This window comes from Coregonus lavaretus, assembly GCF_964263955.1.
Source record: "Coregonus lavaretus genome assembly, chromosome: 21".
Taxonomy (NCBI): Eukaryota; Metazoa; Chordata; class Actinopteri; order Salmoniformes; family Salmonidae; genus Coregonus; species Coregonus lavaretus.
In genome coordinates, this window is record NC_140008.1 from 28,381,075 (window position 1) to 28,401,235 (window position 20,161).

Here is a 20,161-nt window from a genome sequence, read left to right on the forward strand (position 1 = left end):
GTGGTGATCCTAGACAAGTATTTTGTGACTCTGTGAGTAGTGTGTGAGTGTGTACCTGTCCGGTCCAGGCCAAGTGTGTGTGTGTATACCTGTCCAGGTGTGTGTGTGTGTTCCTGGTATAGTTGCAGCAGCAGCGTACCTGTGTGACTGGCTCCTCGTCCTGCTGCTGTGTGTTTAGTACTGTGGCAGCGTTGTCTGCCCCCAGCAGCCTGCGAGCCATCTTCTCCTCATAGGTTAACCTCTGAAAGCACCGATTAATGGGTCAGCTGGGGTTAGTGTGTCAGTCGCAAGAGCAACACACACGCGTTACAAATATTAATAAGATACAGTCTTCCTGAGATAAATGCTTGTGAAATGGATAGATAATTTTTGTCCTCTCAAAGTCAAAAAGCTCTTTGGGACTCACTATAGTACTGGGCCTGTTCTAACATTTACATAAAAGCTTGTCTGTGAACATATCTGTGGCATAGCTATGCTATGTATTAATGGTTGGGAATGAAAAATGATTGATATTTGACATGATGGACCGCTTGTTAATAATATGTATTAATGAATGTTACAAAACACCTTAATTCCCAAGTTACCTACAAATACTCAGTCATCTACAGCGTTATGAAGGCACTCTGAAACACACACAGACACACACACACACACACCTGTTGTCCATTGCTCATGCGCTCCTCCTTAAATCGTAGCTTCCTCTCCAGGTCCTGAATGACAGCATCCTTGGTTCCCTGGATGTCAGAGTCTGAGGCCAGGCGTGGGGTTCCTCTAGACTGCTTCCGGGGAAAAGCACTGCTGACAGAACACAAAAACAGACGAAAGGGTTAGAACATGGGATCCCAGACCTTTACTCAACAGTGGCTGCTGTTTCTTTCTACAGTAGATCACATAGCCCCGATATTCAATATGTTGTTGGTGTGTGTGTTAGACTGACTGGGATTTATTTGAACCTGTGATTGAGACAGAATAAGCCACTTATTTCTGTTTCTCATTCCCTTATCTGAACATGTCCAACTGCAGCCTTCTACACAGAGTCCTCTTATCTCTCTCCCCTGCTACAGGAATGCCAGGGTGAGGGAAAAACAGACAGAGGAGAGGGCTTGATGAAAAAGAGGGAGATGTGCAATGGCCTTAAAGGGGAAGGGGGAGAGCATGTTTGACAGCAGAGCAGAGTGGATGTTTTCTCCAGGAGGCCAGGCATCATCAAACGAACCAGATCTCTATCAGTTAAATATTCATAAACATGACCAAGCTCACTCTAGGTGCAAATATATGTTTATTTGACTTTGACACACCCTTCATTCTAAAGTCATTGTCTTTATTTTCCAGATGATAGGGCAAAACATTCTTATCTAAATCACACATGTGAACACACACACACACACACACATTTACACACCTCAGGACACTGAGAGAGACGGTGCTCTTTGAGCTGAGGCTAAGTGTCTGTAAGAGCCCCTGGCTGTAAACATGCTGTATAAGAATTTAAACAGGTCATCTTCCATCTAGCAGCAGACCTCCAGCCTCCAGCTGCTACCAGGCGGCAGGCTGTCCTGATGAGGATGGAGGGAGAGGGAGAGCCAGCCTGGCTCCACAGAGACAGACCTGCCGCAGGCTGTCACTCACTGACTGATATGCTACACTACCATTTGACTGGGGAATTAAATGGTCTGAAAGTATAGGGTACTGCCCCATGGAGAGCCAGTGTAGCTGTGTCTAGAGCCAGTGTAGCTGAGTAACATTGAGGATAGGATACTCACATAGTCCCGTTCCCTTTAGGCAGGCCCAGGGCGTTGACGGACGGGCTAGTGGGCGTGGCTGGCAGGACGGAGGCCAGGAAGCCAGCAGGTGATTGGGGCATGGAGGTGAAGGGGGAAGAGCTGTTGGAGTGGCTGGGGGAGAAGGGGGGAGTCGAGGAGATGGGTGGAGGAGGGGGTGGGGGGAAGTCTTGGCCGGGGCCTGATGGAGAGGACATGCTGCTGCTGAGGAAGGGAGGGGGTGGAGGAGGGAAGGAAGGAGAGGACGGGGACTGAGACCCGATGCTGCTGCCCTTAGTGAAGGGAGGCAGGGTGACCCTGGTGAAGGGTTTGTGTGAGGGGGGTGGGGAGAGGGGTGAGGGCAGGCTCGATCCAGAGGAGCCAGAGGACTGGGTGACATAGCCCCCCATAGGGCCTGTCCCCCCGGGGCTCTGGGCAGCGATGAACTGCTTGGGCCGGGCATAGTTGAAGGTGCTGGTCTGCATGGCGCTGCTCTCCAGCTCCTGGAAGGAGGGAGGAGGGGGAAGAGGAGGAGAGGGCGGAGAGGACACTTCCTGGGGCTGCTGCAGCGGAAGTGGGACTTCCTGCTCTTGCTCCTGCTGCTGGATCCAATTGGCTGCTTCTTGCTGTTCCAATAGAATCTGATCCTGCAGCTGCTTCAACTGTTCTGCGTTCCTAAAAGGAAAGGGGATACATAGGCATCATCAGTAACATGACTACTGGACAGTGGGGTCACATTGAATGATCATGCCAAACAGTCAAAAAACACTGTTGCAGAAAAAAACTGGACAGAGTTTTCTAAAGTTTGTCAGCTAAATGAAAGCAGGAGCACACACCAGTAGATCAGAAGCATTCCGTACAGTAAAGGCCTTTTTTTTTTTTAGGCCCAGAGAGCCTAACAGCAGTGGGTTTCCTCCCCCAGGTCACCAATCAGCACATAGCACACATACCCCTCTAACACTCAACATCCTCTCAACACCACTAGAACGCTGGAGGGGATGAGATAACGCTGCGAAGGTTACAGGCATGTTGTAAAAATGTTACAAAAGCATGCGGCTGTAATCCATTTCACCTTAACTAACACAATACCCTATTCCCCATCTCTCACTCTCCAGTTACACAAAAATGGTTGACAAATTAAAGAGATGATTGTGATTGTAAAAATGGCAATCACAGAGAATGAGACTCCCAGATGTGCCGAGACATTGCTCTAATGTTACAGATGCGTTGTGAGGATGTTACTGTGAGTGGTTGAAAACCACACACAGAGCTGTGGGGATGACTTCAGCACTCGGCCATCCAAGGGCCTCACTCAAGAATTACACTGTAGCTTTTTTCACCAGCCTGGAATTGATAGCCTGTCAGGCCTGAGGTGAGAGGGTTCAGAGGACCATGGGGCGTGGTTAATTCAGCTAGCCAACCTTGCCATAGTCCATGTATGTGTTTGTGTGTATGTGTGTGGTGTGTATGTGAAGCGCTGATTAGTGCTGTTCTGGGGAGGAAAACACTGCATATGGACTCTATCAGCCGCTCCATAAAGACTTAAAAGGCCAGCCTGTCGACAGCCATGTCAAAAAGGGAGATTGACTGGAGTAAGAAACGCGAAAACGTTTTTACAACGTTGTCTTCCCTTATGACAAAAGGGTTGGCAGTCAACAGTGTGATGACCTCTACAGGGTCAAGGACAAGACTAGGCATGGTCATATAATACATGTGTAAATAACATTGTAATTAAATAATTGATTTCGGTACAGACATGAGAGATACATACCGAGACAACCTGTACTAGGGACATGGTGTGGCTTTGATCTCTTAACCCTCAACAGCTCAACTGGGCGGTTGAGCTACTTTTGACATCCAATTTTAAATGAAATTAAACATTTTATTTTGTTTGGCATATTTTAACATTTCAACCAATGCCATTTAGCATAGGACTCCTGTATTTTTTCAAACACACTTTCAAAGATGGTTGAAAACCAGGAAGTGAATGTTAGCAAAACTGTGAAATGTTGTTGACCTCTAAAACATAATTTTGGAATGATTAAATTATTTAAATATTGTTTTATAATTTTAGGAACTCTTGAAAAATATGCTCTACCAGGCGGTCGAGTTGCCCACTAAAGGAATGCAATTTAGTCAAAGCTAGTGATAATGGACAATGGAGAAATATTGTTGTGGGATTTTTCTGTCTGTGCAAATAGGAAAACATTTTGATATTCATATCAGTATTTACTGTCTGCCTGTTATCTTCAATATGTTTCACAATATTATTCAGTAGATTTATTTTTACAGGTATTGTGAGCATATAAACAGTAAACACATTAATTTACATATATTTGAATATTCATATTTTGACACACAAATGTATCATATTTTATTTATAATTGATATCAATTCTCATTTAACTAGGCCTGTCTTCCATTATAAGTAACTGAAGCAGACATAATGTTAATTAATGTATCATTTTTTTTATGATTTAAAAAGTGTAGGCAAATTCCAAGACAAAATGAGTTTACCCTAATTGGGCAACTCAACCAGCTGGTTGAGATGTCTGCGATGAGTTTTCAAGTCTTATTTTCAAAGGTGAATCCTAATGATGCAGTATTGTATTCCGTCATAGAGGTATGGCTGGCTGAGGATTTCACACACAGAGCCCTCCTACACTGTCGAATCACGTCTGGCCTGCTCTGGGATCAGTTGGCTGGGGGAACTAAGGCTCTCAGGAGGTTCCTGATCCTAGAGGGGGTGGATGACATGACTGTGGACTGGAATGAAGAACGGGGGCGAGTAAACTAGACACATCCTGTGTCCACTGCTTGCTTTGAATGTGTTAATTTATAATGAGGAAATATTTTATTTGCGTCTGGGGGCTTGTAACAGGAATGTACAGTGGGAACTCCAGGACACACATGAAATGGAAGAGTTATCTTCTCAGGGTAGCAGAAGGGGTCTTTGTGAAATCTATAAAACAAGTCTGTGACTGGTAGTGAGTCCATCAACCTGGGTAGAAGAGTCTAGCTACAGTTACATGCTTTGTCATCAGGACTTCACTGGGATGGAATTCTCCCAATCTGTTTTAGATGCTGAATAATCAGGAAATTGTTTCTGCTATTTTTCATTTCTGTCTGAGGTTCCAGGGGATAAGCCAACCATTCCCCAGCCTCCTTTCTCTCTCAAAAAATATGAAGAGCCCAACAAAGGTAATGAACATTTTACAGTAAAATGACAGAACTGACAATGAAAACACCATGAGACAGATATTCCACATACTTTGTGATCAGTCACATGCTCCCCTCATTAGTAGCATAGCAACAGTGGAACTTCAGGCCCAAACAAACACTCATTATACTAATCTCTCCAACCTGTCATAACCTGTGTGATGGTGTAGACTATGGTACATTAAAAATAGCATATGAAATAGCAAAATGAAATAATGCAGTGTCTACTTTTCCCCATGTGTTTTTCTTAATATCCCAGCAATGTCGGACATCCAAGCCTCCACCAAAAGCGCACTTTTACAGGAATAGTTTGGCAGCTCCTGGCCTCCACTCCTCCGTGGCGCTTTCATTCCTTTTTTGGCTGCGTTCTCTCAGCGCGAGGCAGAATCTCCTCTCTTCGCCTCGCCCGCCCGTTCAAGCAGAGGGGAAACGCGCTTAATTTCCTCAGCACCTTGTCTTTCTCTCTCCTTCACTGCCAGCCTGCGTGTTTGAGTTGTGCATGAAAGGATTTGGAGAGCAAACCGTTTGCCCGAGTGCCTGCATTTTTTTATAACCCACCTGATCGTTTCCAGCCTGCCTAGAATATTTTACAGAATGCTAGGTGCCCAGTTTGAGTTTTAAAAATATATCTGAAAAGTTGTCTTGGTGTATTTACTCCTGCCTCTGGAATTGTTCTGAGTATGTTCGGGAGGCAGAGTGGATGTTGGCCAGCTGTGACTGACTGACATAATCGTATTGCCTTAAAAGGTGTTCTTTCTTTATATAGAACAGCTACTTCCAAACAAACATCGCCATTCATTACTCCCCAAAACAACTGATGCACCCCCCCCCCCCCCCTCTCTCTCTCTCTCTCTCTCTCTCTCTCTCTCTCTCTCTCTCTCTCTCTCTCTCTCTCTCTCTCTCTCTCTCTCTCTCTCTCTCTCTCTCCCAGCATGGTCAATCAATTCCTCCTTTAGTGCAGTCCAATTCCCCATGCTTATTTTACCAAAGGGCACTCACATGATTAAGATTAATTTGTCCCTCTCTCTGCATATGACTAACTTTCCAATTGTATTCTACGTTATGAAATCTGACATTTCAATTTAATTACCATTTTGTCAGATAGTATCATATTTTATATTCTGCAGCTCAAAAACAGCCCATAAACTTGAGATATGTTTATGGTTGTCAGTGAGAAGGTCAGACTGTGTACTATTGTAGCTGCATCAGTAGTTTTTTTGTCCCTGGTCTGTCTGCCTCCAGCACAAAAGGAGTGGGCCACCTTGGCTGACACTATGACCCTGACCAGACCAGCCTCCAGCCAGCTCTACCCAGCCAACATCCACTTACGAAATGACTCCAATAACTATTTCATCTCTCTCAATCAAGCTTTTTCTCTACTGATAATAGAACAGGGATGATCTATTAGTCTTGAATGAGCCAACAGACAAATCATTTGTCTTCATGGGATAATAAAGTATCACTTGACATGATTTAGTCACCAACTCTGGGAACAAATAGAGGAGCGTTCCGCCCAATCAACCCCTCTTAAAAATTGATTTAAAAGAGGTTCATTCTAGCATACAGCATTCTCTTATAGCCATACATCCTTTTAATTTACAGTACTTTCACGTCTCCACATAAATCTGAAAAAGGGCCTTTTCTTATAGCTGTTCAGAACAGCCTGTTCTATAGATGCCAGTCTGACTCTCTTGGAGACAAGAAACCAAACTGAAGGCCTACACCTACAGTATGTAGATCTTCTAAAAGGTTTGTGAACAGAGTTAGTGCTTGGTAAAAAAAAAACAGTTTATCTCTCATGTGAGCAGCTAAAGAAATGACAGAAACTGATGAAAAGACTGGAGTTAATTCCTTTATTTCTTCCATTCCTCTGAGAGTCTGTTCCTCTCTGTCTTGTGGTGCAGTGGGGCCTTGCAGGGAAGGAGAGAGGGAGCTGTCCTGCTCTCTGTCTCCATGCCAACGGCCCAGTGTTGTGCTGTACCGAGCTGAGCCAACTGGCCCATACAACTCCCAGTTCCAGTGTGAAAAAACTGCAGAGCTCTGCTCTGTCATTTCTAACTGTAACAGTACATTACTGTTAAATCTATCTCTTTCTTTCTCCTCTCTCTTTCCCTCCATTTAGAGGTCTAAATAGACCAGGCTGTTAAATCTTCTTTCTCTCTCATCTTGAAGAATACTTTCAGTTGGCCTGGTTCCTGGTGTAAATTATTTAACATGGAACAACACAATGAAAGAGAACTAGAATAAACTTTTGATTGACTAACCATTCTTCACATTACCTTTATAGTAAAACGTCAATTATAAAGGATTCTGGTGGTGCTTTTACTTTCCTGTTCCTACATGGAAACATTAGCAGCATCGCTGAGCTTAACGGGGTCAGGCACAGCTTGTCTGAGTGAAAATTAATTGAATCTGTCTTTTAGAACACCATGTAGCAAGCTAAAACAGACCATGTTGCAGCAGTCAGAGCAAGCTGAAACAGACCATGTTGTAGCAGTCAGAGCAAGCTGAAACAGGCCATGTTGTAGCAGTCAGAGCATGCTGAAACAGGCCATGTTGTAGCAGTCAGAGCAAGCTGAAACAGGCCATGTTGTAGCAGTCAGAGCAAGCTGAAACAGACCTTGTTGAAGCAGTTAGAAATACCAAGCTGAAACAGGCCATGTTGTAGCAGTCAGAGAAAGCTGAAACAGACCTTGTTGAAGCAGTTAGAAATACCAAGCTGAAACAGACCATGTTGTAGCAGTCAGAGCATGCTAAAACAGAAACAACCCATGCCAACGGTCAGCTACAGAGGGTTTCCAATCTGTGATCGCCACCGGCTGCCTCTCCTCAGTAGCCTCTAATCATACTGTCTTTAATCAATGCTCTCTCTAATCATACTGTCTTTAATCAATGCTCTCTCTAATCATACTGTCTTTAATCAATGCTCTCTCTAATCATACTGTCTTTAATCAATGCTCTCTCTAATCATACTGTCTTTAATCAATGCTCTCTCTAATCATACTGTCTTTAATCAATGCTCTCTCTAGTCATACTGTCTTTAATCAATGCTCTCTCTAATCATACTGTCTTTAATCAATGCTCTCTCTAATCATACTGTCTTTAATCAATGCTCTTTTTAATCATACTGTCTTTAATCAATGCTCTCTCTAATCATACTGTCTTTAATCAATGCTCTCTCTAATCATACTGTCTTTAATCAATGCTCTCTCTAATCATACTGTCTTTAATCAATGCTCTCTCTAATCATACCGTCTTTAATCAATGCTCTCTCTAATTATACTGTCTTTAATCAATGCTCTCTCTAATCATACTGTCTTTAATCAATTCTCTCTCTAATCATACTGTCTTTAATCAATGCTCTCTCTAATCATACTGTCTTTAATCAATGCTCTCTCTAATCAACATGTCTATAATGGTCATCTTTACACACAGTCGATTGTTTGTGCTTCCTGGACAATGATGACCTCGGGTCCATACAGACAGGCGGTTCTACAGTTAGACTGACTAACACGGCAACATGCAAGCTGTGAGCCATCGCTGGGTTTTACGACCTAACTTGTTTGGGTGCGAGGAAGGGGAGCTTGTCTTTGATTGGCCACTGGTTGGTTGACTAGGAGGAGGAGAGGAGCGAAGGGAGAGGGTTTATGGGATTCTGCCATCAGCACTCACTGACCACAGGAAGCGACCACGGGAGGACAGGAAGTAGTTGAGTGTAAACAGCCAATAAGGAGGGTGGTATTCCTTCTGTAAACAACAACAAGAGGCTAAGCTTCCTTCTGCACGGTGTGTACATACAAGCCAGCCATGCGTAAGTGAAAAGCTGTTGATCCACTCAAATGTCTGAACAACAGGTGTACATTTTCCCACAATAGAAGCAAAGAAAGTTTCACTTATGTTGGTGTGTGTCTTTGAGTGTAGAGTACAGTATCTGTCTGTGTCATTGTTTAACCACACGTCACTGTGCTAGCTTTTAAAAAGCGTGTCCTTGTCAAACAGGAATTATTCATACCCAAACAAGCTAGCGGAGCTCCGGCATCACACCCCCAAAACAAACACAGCCCCTATGTGTGTGTGTCCTACCGTGGAAATACACCCCAAGCGTTTATCAGACCAGATCCAGGAACGCTTTGGTGAAATCAACGGGAGCCTGGGAAAATACCTGAGACTCCGACTGCAATCACACCTCTCCCTGTCACCTCCCCCAAGCATGACCAGACATACAGTACAATATGATCAGTGGTACATGTTGTCTCTCTGTGCCTGACAGCACCTGTTTCACGCTTCCCTCACCTGTATTATATAGTATTACCGTGCCCCCATTACATCACTGTTACAGTGCGTCAACCTGCACTTGACTAATCTCTGACAAAAAGTGTCAGGTCTGTCACTCTGTCTGACATACTGACTGAATCAACGAATGTCAGACTGTGACTAATTGACTTAGTATCTGACTGACTGGCTACTACATGATTGATTGATTGTAAGGAAATTCTGAATTGATTCGATGTGTCGCTCACAGACACACACCTATCAGGCTGAGTGTTGATCAAAGTAATGTCATATTTTTGTGAGATCAGACTGCAAGAGGAAGAGTAGAGGGGAGGCATGCAATCCTTACACATGTTTATACACATGCATACACAGGTACAATACCCAAGGCTTTTACAAATGACAGGAAGTCTAGATATGGGCTGAAATCACCATGATACAGTTGTTAATGATTATCTCTATTGCTGCAGCATAATGTTTACACTATGGCATCTGTATTTACCCTAGCAAAGTAACAGGTCATTATACAACAGTTATACATAGACGTTGTTCACCAAGGATCTCGAATAACAACAATGAGCTCTTTTTTAGGCAACCATTTGGAGTTCTATTTGACATCCATTGAAGTCCTATGTTAAGTTTACGGTAAGGGGCTGTAATAACAGCTTACATGAATCCAGTATACAAACAACCCCAGCAAGATAGCTGAATGTTTATGTTTGACATCATCACTTCAGATCGCCGGATGAGATAAACTAGTGACCATGATAAACTTCCATCAACAAATTAAAGTGAAGCCCTCAAACAGAGGGGTATAGTAAAAAGCAGGTTCCATGAGTTAGCCAGCTAACTTGTCTAAATGTTCTGAAATAACTTTGAAAGATAAGCTTCAAATGGGCATGGTCTCTGACTCAACAACCAAAAACACATATCTGAGTTTAGCTTTCTTAATGAACCAAATAATCTATAGTTATTTCTGGTTGTTTATCAAAGTTAGCTGGCTAACTCATTGAACTTGATTTGTAGTACACCCCACAGGTGTGTGCTGTGTGCACACAAACCACACAAAACTAAACACACACAGAGAGGCCTACACATGCACACAAGCTCTGCCTGAAATTAGCACTTTGGATCATGTTTTTAAGGACACACCTCAAAATATTTCCATCTGAGCGCCAGCGAGCTGATATAAGACAGGTAAATTACCAAACCTGGTGTTAGGGCTGGCAGTTTTTACATGACGAAATTGCAAACTAACGTGCGCTTGACACTAGCGCTGCCTTAACGCCAGCCGAAAATAGAGCCCTTGATCAGATCCGTTTCCACGTGAAGGAGCATTTAGGCCAAACATCCAGCCCGTCAGGTTTAGAACCAGAGTTAACCCATTGACCTGACCCACATAACAGGCTGACTCAACACCATGCAGGCCCACTCTGAGAACCTCATTCATTCCCATACACACAAAACTCATACACACTAACTCCTCAACACACACGGCTCATATACACCCTAACTCCTCAACACACACGACTCATATACACCCTAACTCCTCAACACACACTCAACTCATATACACCCTAACTCCTCAACACACACGACTCATATCCACCCTAACTTAACACACACACGACTCATACAGCTCTCCCTAATCCCTCCTCTCCTGCTCCTCCTCAGTAGAGAGCTGCCCAACTTTCCATGGACATTTCATAACCCCCCTGATTCAGCTCCTAGGTCAGTTCCTTTGAGGTGCTTTATTGGCAGGAGTAGTCCCTGACATTTTTCATATAGACAAGAAAGGAAACCAGTAAAGTACTTTTTGTTATCAACTCCCATTCCTTCTCTCTTTCCTTGTCCCACTCCAATTTCTCTCTGTCTTTGTTCTCCTAGACTTCCAAATGTATTTTCAACCTCTCCATGTTTCTCTCTTTTGCCTCCCTCCATCTGTACTCCACCACCTCCTTTTCTCTCTGGCTCTAATTGCACACACACCACATAAAACAGAACCAGACTATTCCCCCCCCCCCCCCCTCTTTAAACGCTGTACAGAGCGTGTGGCTCATTCCGACTAGACTAACAGTTCAGGGCTGCTCCAGCTCCAATCACCCCCTTCTTTATGTCTCTTCCTCCCTCCCTCCCACCCTCCCTCCCTCCCTCCCTCCCTCCGTCCATCTCTCTCTCTCTCTCTCTCTCTCTCTCTATTCAATCAGTATATCATCTGTGAAGCCATTTTATGTATAATAGAATAACAGTTCAGGGCTGCTCCAGCTCCAATCAACCCCTTCTTTATCCCTCCCTCCCTCCCTCCCTCCCTCCCTCCCTCCCTCCCTCCCTCCCTCCCTCCCTACATCTCTCTCTCTCTCTATCATTTGTGGAGCCATTTTATATATAATATAATATCAGGTGAGGAGTACAGAGAATGAACAGTGAGCTCTCTCTCCCTCCTCTGTCTCTCTCCCCCGTCTCCCTCTCTCTGTCCGGTGAGACAGAGAGTGTTTTTCTGTTTTGCAGGAATGCTCAAGATATTCTTCCTGGGATTGGAATGGGAAAGACATCTCCATCAAATGGGATTAGCAGCAGGAGTGGAGAGGAAGAAGAGAAAAAGGAGGAGAGCCAGAGAAAGAGAGAGGAAGAGAGAGAAAGAGAAGAAAGAGAGAGAAAGAGAGGGGAAGGGAGAGGAAGAGAGAGAAAGAGAGAGAAAGAGAGAGAAAGAGAGAGAAAGAGAGAGAAATAGAGAGAAAGAGAGAGAAAGAGAGGGGGAAGAGAGAGAAAGAGAGAGAAAGAGAGGGAAGAGAGAGAAAGAGAGAGAAAGAGAGAGAAAGAGAGGGGAAGAGAGAGAAAGAGAGAGAAAGAGAGGAGAAAGAGAGAGAAAGAGAGAGGAAGAGAGAGGAAGAGAGAGAAAGAGAGAGAAAGAGAGAGAAAGAGAGAGGAAGAGAGAGGAAGAGAGGGGAAGGGAGGGGAAGGGAGGGGAAGGGAGGGGTAGGGAGGGGAAGGGAGGGGAAGGGAGGGGTAGGGAGGGGAAGGGAGGGGAAGGGAGGGGAAGGGAGGGGTAGGGAGGGGTAGAAACAAGAGAACTCAGTGAAGGACTATAGCCAAACCTGGTACTACTGTTATTACCTGACAGACACTATTGTGCTAACTAATCCAACAAACCCCAAAGTGGCACCACACAACTGACCTATATAAGCATACCTAGGCGTTCACCACTAACACACCACTGACACAACCCACAATAAAGCAACAGACACTGCACTACTGTAATCCCTACATCAACTCACACTACAACTCCTTATAAACTCACAGACCCTACCACCCTTAGTAAAGCAGTCATTTTCCTGCAGCCCTCCGATTCAGACTAACCACTTCCCAGAGACCTTCAGTAAATGAATTGGTTTATGTCTCTGCTTCTCTGTGTCTTATAAACCACACATCCATATTTTAACATTAACTGGGCGAGCGGCTGGCAAAGCAGACAGAAATAAACAAAAGGGCTCTCCTTCTCTATCATGTGTCTCTCCTTATTCTGCACTCCCTCATTCCCTCTCTCAATTCAACCCTTTCGGTTGATTTTAATCCCATCTGTTTTAGCTCATGAAGTTTTACTACCATGGCAACACTGTATTCCATTGAAGCAGTGAGGTAAGCATGAAGCAACAGTGGCTGTGCTAATGTGGTGTGTGCTCATTGTGCTCTCTCTAATGAACTGAACTTGACTGAGAGTTAATGAAAAGCAATCTTGCTGCTTGCTGCTCCCCCTCTCCTGGCTTCCCCTCTTCCTTCTCTCCCTCTCTCTCTCTCTCCATAAACTATTACTTCCACTGAAGTGTGTTAAAGTTGCCAAAAATATATTTTTGTTTAAAAAAGTTGTTAATACCTTCAGTGATGCAGTCCAGGTGACTGTATCTGTCTGCGGCTCAGGTAGTCCCCAGGAGGAGTGTGTGTGTGTGTGTGTGTGTGTGTGGTTGTTTCTGTGCCGGTCTGCCAGATAGCAGAGCAGCATATATAGAGCAGCCAGCAGCCAGACGGTGACAGACTCAGCCTCCTCTCTCTCTCTCTCTCTCTCTCTCTCTCTCTCTCTCGCTCTCTCTGCGTGAGTCAGCCTGAGCCTGTCTGAGAACCGCCTCCTTCACAATAAAAGCACTGCAATACGGCCCACTGATCGAGAGACCTTTCAGAAGCAGGCTCCAAGAATAACAACAGCCCACTATTTTTGAGTCAGAGACAAAAGATTGAAAGTAAGAGAGAAAGAGAGAGATTGTGAAAGAATGCGACAGTTAGAAGGAGACACCCAGATCTTATTACATTACGGTACCTGACGTATGTTTATCGTATTGTTAATTTGGACTAAGATCTGATGTATAACATTCCCACTGATTCATGGGAAATGAAATTCATGAATCAGGGAAGAAATTCATCAACCATGTTATTCTGTCTTCCTCAGATAAGATACAATAGGAAGGAATCTCCTTTGTAAAGTCTCTATTGTGACTTTATACTGTCAGGATATTAATCCATATTATGTTCTGTGTACTATAGCTTTCATGGGTGGCACACAGAAACAGTATCTGCTGTGCTTTTCAAATGTTTACAGACCAGAGTTAGCATTATCTACATGCCAGCCACATAAAAACCCAGCAGTCTGTGCTTTGATATACAGTGGGGAAAAAAAGTATTTAGTCAGCCACCAATTGTGCAAGTTCTCCCACTTAAAAAGATGAGAGAGGCCTGTAATTTTCATCATAGGTACACGTCAACTATGACAGACAAAATGAGAAAAAATATTCCAGAAAATCACATTGTAGGATTTTTAATGAATTTATTTGCAAATTATGGTGGAAAATAAGTATTTGGTCAATATCAAAAGTTTCTCAATACTTTCTTATATACCCTTTGTTGGCAATGACACAGGTCAAATGTTTTCTGTAAGTCTTCACAAGGTTTTCACACACTGTTGCTGGTATTTTGGCCCATTCCTCCATGCAGATCTCCTCTAGAGCAGTGATGTTTTGGGGCTGTCGCTGGGCAACACAGACTTTCAACTCCCTCCAAAGATTTTCTATTGGGTTGAGATCTGGAGACTGGCTAGGCCACTCCAGGACCTTGAAATGCTTCTTACGAAGCCACTCCTTCGTTGCCCGGGCGGTGTGTTTTGGATCATTGTCATGCTGAAAGACCCAGCCACTTTCATCTTCAATGCCCTTGCTGATGGAAGGAGGTTTTCACTCAAAATCTCACGATACATGGCCCCATTCATTTTTCCTTTACACGGATCAGTCGTCCTGGTCCCTTTGCAGAAAAACATCCCCAAAGCATGATGTTTCCACCCCCATGCGTCACAGTAGGTATGGTGTTCTTTGGATGCAACTCAGCATTCTTTGTCCTCCAAACACGACAAGTTGAGTTTTTACCAAAAAGTTCTATTTTGGTTTCATCTGACCATATGACTTTCTCCCAATCCTCTTCTGGATGCACTCTAGCAAACTTCAGACGGGCCTGGACATGTACTGGCTTAAGCAGGGGGACACGTCTAGCAATGCAGGATTTGAGTCCCTGGTGGCGTAGTGTGTTACTGATGGTAGGCTTTGTTACTTTGGTCCCAGCTCTCTGCAGGTCATTCACTAGGTCCCCCCGTGTGGTTCTGGGATTTTTGCTCACCGTTCTTGTGATCATTTTGACCCCACGGGGTGAGATCTTGCGTGGAGCCCCAGATCGAGGGAGATTATCAGTGGTCTTGTATGTCTTCCATTTCCTAATAATTGCTCCCACAGTTGATTTCTTCAAACCAAGCTGCTTACCTATTGCAGATTCAGTCTTCCCAGCCTGGTGCAGGTCTACAATTTTGTTTCTGGTGTCCTTTGACAGCTCTTTGGTCTTGGCCATAGTGGAGTTTGGAGTGTGACTGTTTGAGGTTGTGGACAGGTGTCTTTTATACTGATAACAAGTTCAAACAGGTGCCATTAATACAGGTAACGAGTGGAGGACAGAGGAGCCTCTTAAAGAAGAAGTTACTGGTCTGTGAGAGCCAGAAATCTTGCTTGTTTGTAGGTGACCAAATACTTATTTTCCACCATAATTTGCAAATAAATTCATTAAAAATCCTACAATGTGATTTTCTGGATTTTCTTTTCTCAATTTGTCTGTCATAGTTGACGTGTACCTATGATGAAAATGACAGGCCTCTCTCATCTTTTTAAGTGGGAGAACTTGCACAATTGGTGGCTGACTAAATACTTTTTTTCCCCACTGTAACTGACAAAAATGGAACAAAGCCATAGCAGTCTATCTAGGAACTTCAAATAGTTAGAATAGTGGACCACACTTAAAAGGCCACACATTACAGACTAACAATCTTCCCCCACCACCACCCCCACAGATCTGGAACATGTCGTCTGTAAATAAAATAAAACATGTTTTTTCCCTAGAGATTTTGGCCTTTTGGGAAATTTTCAGAGGCAGACATACATTTTTGGTGCATTTATCATTGGTGTGTAATGTCTATTTTTAGGTCGGCCTGTGTTCTCCAGCTCATCTGCTCTGCTGTTGTTTGTAAGTGGCTGGAGATGAATCACCGAGGAGCGATACGGGGGCAGGGTAGGGAACATGGGGGCGAGGGTATGTTCAGCTCCTCTCTCAGGAGGGCTCAGTCATCTCCCAAGTGTCGAGTCACACAACTAACTGCCAAGTCAGCGTTTATGTATCTCACTATCCTGCTTATGGAAGACAGGTTCAACAACTGTGTGAGTAGTATACTGTTGTGACGGCGATGTATGTATGCAATATGTTGCTGACTTTACAATATATCACAGACACCCTGTAATTAATGTCACTCTGCCCGCTATATAGAGGAAGTTGTGTCTAGGTTTCCTGGGTGTTAGGATGTGGGTCTGAGCGCATCTGGGTACCAGACCCCCACACACACACACGCACGCACACACACACACACACACAACTCAAACCAAGGCAGGGATCTGAATGGCAGTTATAATCAGAGGCTGATTGACTTCATGCGGAAACAATGTGATTCTCAAAAGTGTATAGCTGCTAGAGCTTCTCTATGTTTAGAATACCATTCCCTCTCTCCAGGGAAACAGACCCTGCTCTCAACAGGGGATCACTAAGACCTCTGTTTCCATGCTGTCAACTAACAAGCATTCTCTCTCTCTCTCTCTCTCTCTCTCTCTCTCTCTCTCTCTCTCTCTCTCTCTCTCTCTCTCTCTCTCTCTCTCTCTCTCTCTCTCTCTCTCTCTCTCTCTCTTCACCACTCTCTTTCTCTCATGTCCCTGCTGTATTGTAAAGGCCAGCTCTAACAACTATCTTCCTTATTTGGAAACCTGCTCCATTCCCTGAAGGTCTCTCTAACCCAACCGGCCAATCCAACGTCTAGCCACAGCTCTTTCAGCCAATCCTGCTGCTCGCCATGTCCTTTTAAGGACTGCCCACCTCAGGGGAAGTCTGGGGGTTGTTGAGGAACGATCTGCCTTCCTGCTTTCTATACTTCCTTAGTTTATTCTACTTTTCCTCATTCTTTATCTTTCAAGATAGAGCAGAGAAGAGAAAACTCTCTCTCTCTTTCTCTGGCTAGTTCTCTTCATACACACCCATTCACACTCCAGGTCCACATTTAGAGCAACAAATGTAACCAATCAGAGAGCTGATAAACAACAACATTCTCACTTTTTTTAACATCATTGGGCAGGACATTAATGAAAGAGTGTTCTGTGTATAAACTCAGTTCCATATGTGTCTCTTTAACATACATGTTTCCCAGCTTTTCATAAAACCACACGCAACGCCTCTACAAGAAAGTGATTGTTAATACACCATTAGAGAGTTACAGAGTTACACCTCATAAACACAAGGCCTCTGCTGTGAGTACAGCTCTGAGTCACAACACAGATATGTGACAAAGCCTGGCAGCCAGCGCAACACGGCTCTGAACGCAACACAACCACAACCATAGAGCAGTACGTTCCACAAACACAACCCTGAATGTAACACAACCACAACGCAAGACAAAGAGCAATATGACACACAAACACAACCCCGAACGCAAGAGGTCGCAAGATCAACACAAAGCTCTGAATTTGACAGGCACAAACCATAGTTTCAACAATACCACATATTTATATTAAACATGTTGTTTAAGTATACTGTATAAGCACGATTTGAGAATTAATGAACATTCCAAAGCATCAAAATCACATCTGAGATTAACTCTTGAGTACAACAAAACAAACAGTATCCAGGCACCTCTGTAAACAGTTTATGTGTATTTGTGTATATGTGTGTGAGTGAGAAATAGCGCCGGGATAGAATGGTTTGTAACCAAACGGGTCGAGCGTTGCCTTCAGTTTGTTCCAGTTGTCCACTGTTACCCTGACGATGATAACCTCAGAGAGGGTTAAAGAGGTTTGGAGTGGGACACAATCATTTAATCTCTGTGGTATGACAATTATGCAACCGGCATGGGTTTGAATGGCACTGGGTCAATCTATAAGCAATATATAGCAAATTAAAGGGGATTAGTAGCTTCCTCATCTATACCACTCTGCAGGCTTAACACACATACACACATGGTGTCACTTACAGCCAAGTAGGCTGTTGTTCTAAGCTCCTGCATGTTTGGGATTGTTAGCCCAGTTCGTGTGTGTGTGTGTGTGTGACACACATTTTAGTCAGGAATGGGAGTTCCCCGATGCCACGAGGGAGAGGGTCACCACATGGTGAGGTTGTGACCCCATATGTAGCCATTTGCTAGCAGCATTTTAACACATAATAGTCACCTTTGACCTCTGACCCCTGAAAGATAATTGTTGCAGCCTGTCTGCCATGTGGCTCCAGCAGAGCCGACACCTTCCACTTCCTGCTCCCTGAACACAAAAGGCCAGAACATGACTTTGTATTGTTCTGTGATTTCAGCTGTTTGCAAAACCAAACACACACACTCTCTCTCTCTCTCTCACACTCTCACTCTCACTCTCTCTCTCTCTCTCTCTCTCACTCTCTCTCTCTCTCTCTCTCTCTCTCTCTCTCTCTCTCTCTCTCCTCTCTCTCTCTCTCTCTCTCTCTCTCTCTCTCTCTCATTGTGACTCAGTGTGCTTGTGGTAGGTCTCTCAGGGTGGAGGCTGTGACAGATCAGTCTGGAACAGTCAGGATTAACACAGCTGTCTGACCACGATGACCCTCTCACCCTAACCCTGCAGGGGTTCTGAGAGGCACTACAGTATCACTTCCTCATCACCATGACGACAGGCCCACTTTGCCACATTATGATCTCATGATCAACAGCCTGTTTTTAGACTCACCAGAAGGAACTCAACTTGAACCAGAACTCAACCAAATTTCAAGTAGTCCCCAATCAAGGATTGAGTTATGAAGGTTAATGGTTTTGTTATGTAATATTTGTAAGTTTAGATTGTGAGTGGGTTAAGGCAAAGTTGAGGTTGTGTAAACTGCTGATCTGTGCTTGACACCTCTGCTTTCACGATCCGTAATCCTCACATAATCTGGAGCAATCAGGAAGATGAAGCCTGGTGGAGATTCTCACAGAGGGTTTGCCAGCGAGGGCTCAGCGGTGGATAAAAAGAAGGTCGTTTCTAAAGATGGATACGTGCAAGATAACTATTTCAACAGTCATGTTTTGATTCCCTGTCTTATGAAACAGTGATTAAGATATAAAATGTTAGCAGGATAATTGCTGCTTGTGTGTTTGACAACGCCCACCGACAGATTATATCAGAACCCATTATCTAATGTTGTGCGACTGTGATCACAGTCAATACTACAGTCACACCTCACTGTGCCTCATTCTGTTGGCACTTCGCTATGATCCTCTCCTCAAAAACCTCACATGACATGGGTTTGGACTTTCCCTTCAGAGGCTGCCGCTTGAACTGAATGTCCTTGGTGTTTTCTGTACAAATACATACTGTGTCATTATCTTTTGTAGACTTTGTTTGGCATGTGCATATAGTAAATGTTGACAGTTATCGACAGCATGGGAATTAAGAAATTGAAGATGTGCCACACGGAATGTCAGGGGAAATCTGAGACAACAGCTCCACGACCTGACTTTCTGAATGCCTCTCCACACAGTGGTTTTAGCGCTTACTAGGTATATGTCATTATCCATAGCAAATGCAAACGGTTCCTGTGAAATGTCACACTGTAGCATGTATCAATATTACAAAGTTGATACTAGACACCAATACCGCTCACACTCCATACATCACAATGTACAGTACACATGCGACACACACACACACACACACACACACACACACACACACACACAGACAGACACAGAGCAGATTTACAACTTCCAGATCAGTCCAGTGCGATATGGCTTGATACGTGGTCTGAATCATAAATCAGGACTGAGCATACAGACTCAAACTGATATCATAGCTCCCAGCTAAGTGATTTATGACCTGCCTCATGGCATATCTACAGACCCAACAACCTTTTACAGCTTAATACATACCCTTATACACTGCTGCAAGCCCTTAAGACCTAAAACCGACTCTACCTGACCCTTTCAGCCTCTCTTTCTCTCTCTCTCCTTCCTCCCCCTCTCTCTCTCTCTCGCCCTCCCTCCCTCCCTCCCTCCCTCCCTCCCCTCTCTCTCTCCCTCTCTCTTTCCCCTCTCCCTCCTTCCCTCTCTCTCTCTCTCTCGCCCTCCCTCCCCCCTCTCTCTCTCTCTCTCCCTCTCTCTCCCCTCTCCCTCCCGCCCTCCCTCTCTCCCCCCCTCTCCCTCCCTCCCTCTCTCTCTCTGTCTCGCCCTCACTCCCCCTCTCTCTCCCTCTATCTCTCTACCCTCTCCCCCCCCCCTCTCTCTCTCTCTCTCTCTCTCTCTCTCTCTCTCTCTCTCTCTCTCTCTCTCGCTCTCTCTCTCGCTCTCTCCCTCCCTCCCTC

The 20,161-nt window shown here is 44.4% G+C and overlaps 1 protein-coding gene across 10 annotated transcripts in view; it reads right to left on the reverse strand.

Moving 5' to 3' along the window:
- The window catches only part of LOC311149250 (palladin-like), a 47,229-nt gene that overhangs the window by 10,207 nt on the left and 16,861 nt on the right, over nucleotides 1-20,161 (reverse strand). For 4 of the 10 annotated variants that reach the window (XM_084186346.1, XM_084186348.1, XM_084186349.1 and 1 more), the window contains 3 exons: nucleotides 1,764-2,435; nucleotides 657-798; nucleotides 140-241 (listed from right to left, as the gene is read on the reverse strand). In XM_084186346.1, the coding sequence (XP_084042472.1) occupies nucleotides 140-241; nucleotides 657-798; nucleotides 1,764-2,435 (916 nt within the window). Of the gene's footprint in view, nucleotides 1-139; nucleotides 242-656; nucleotides 799-1,763; nucleotides 2,436-13,121; nucleotides 13,228-20,161 lie in introns of those variants that run through there. The other 6 variants (XM_084186353.1, XM_084186351.1, XM_084186350.1 and 3 more) reach the window with 4 other exon arrangements.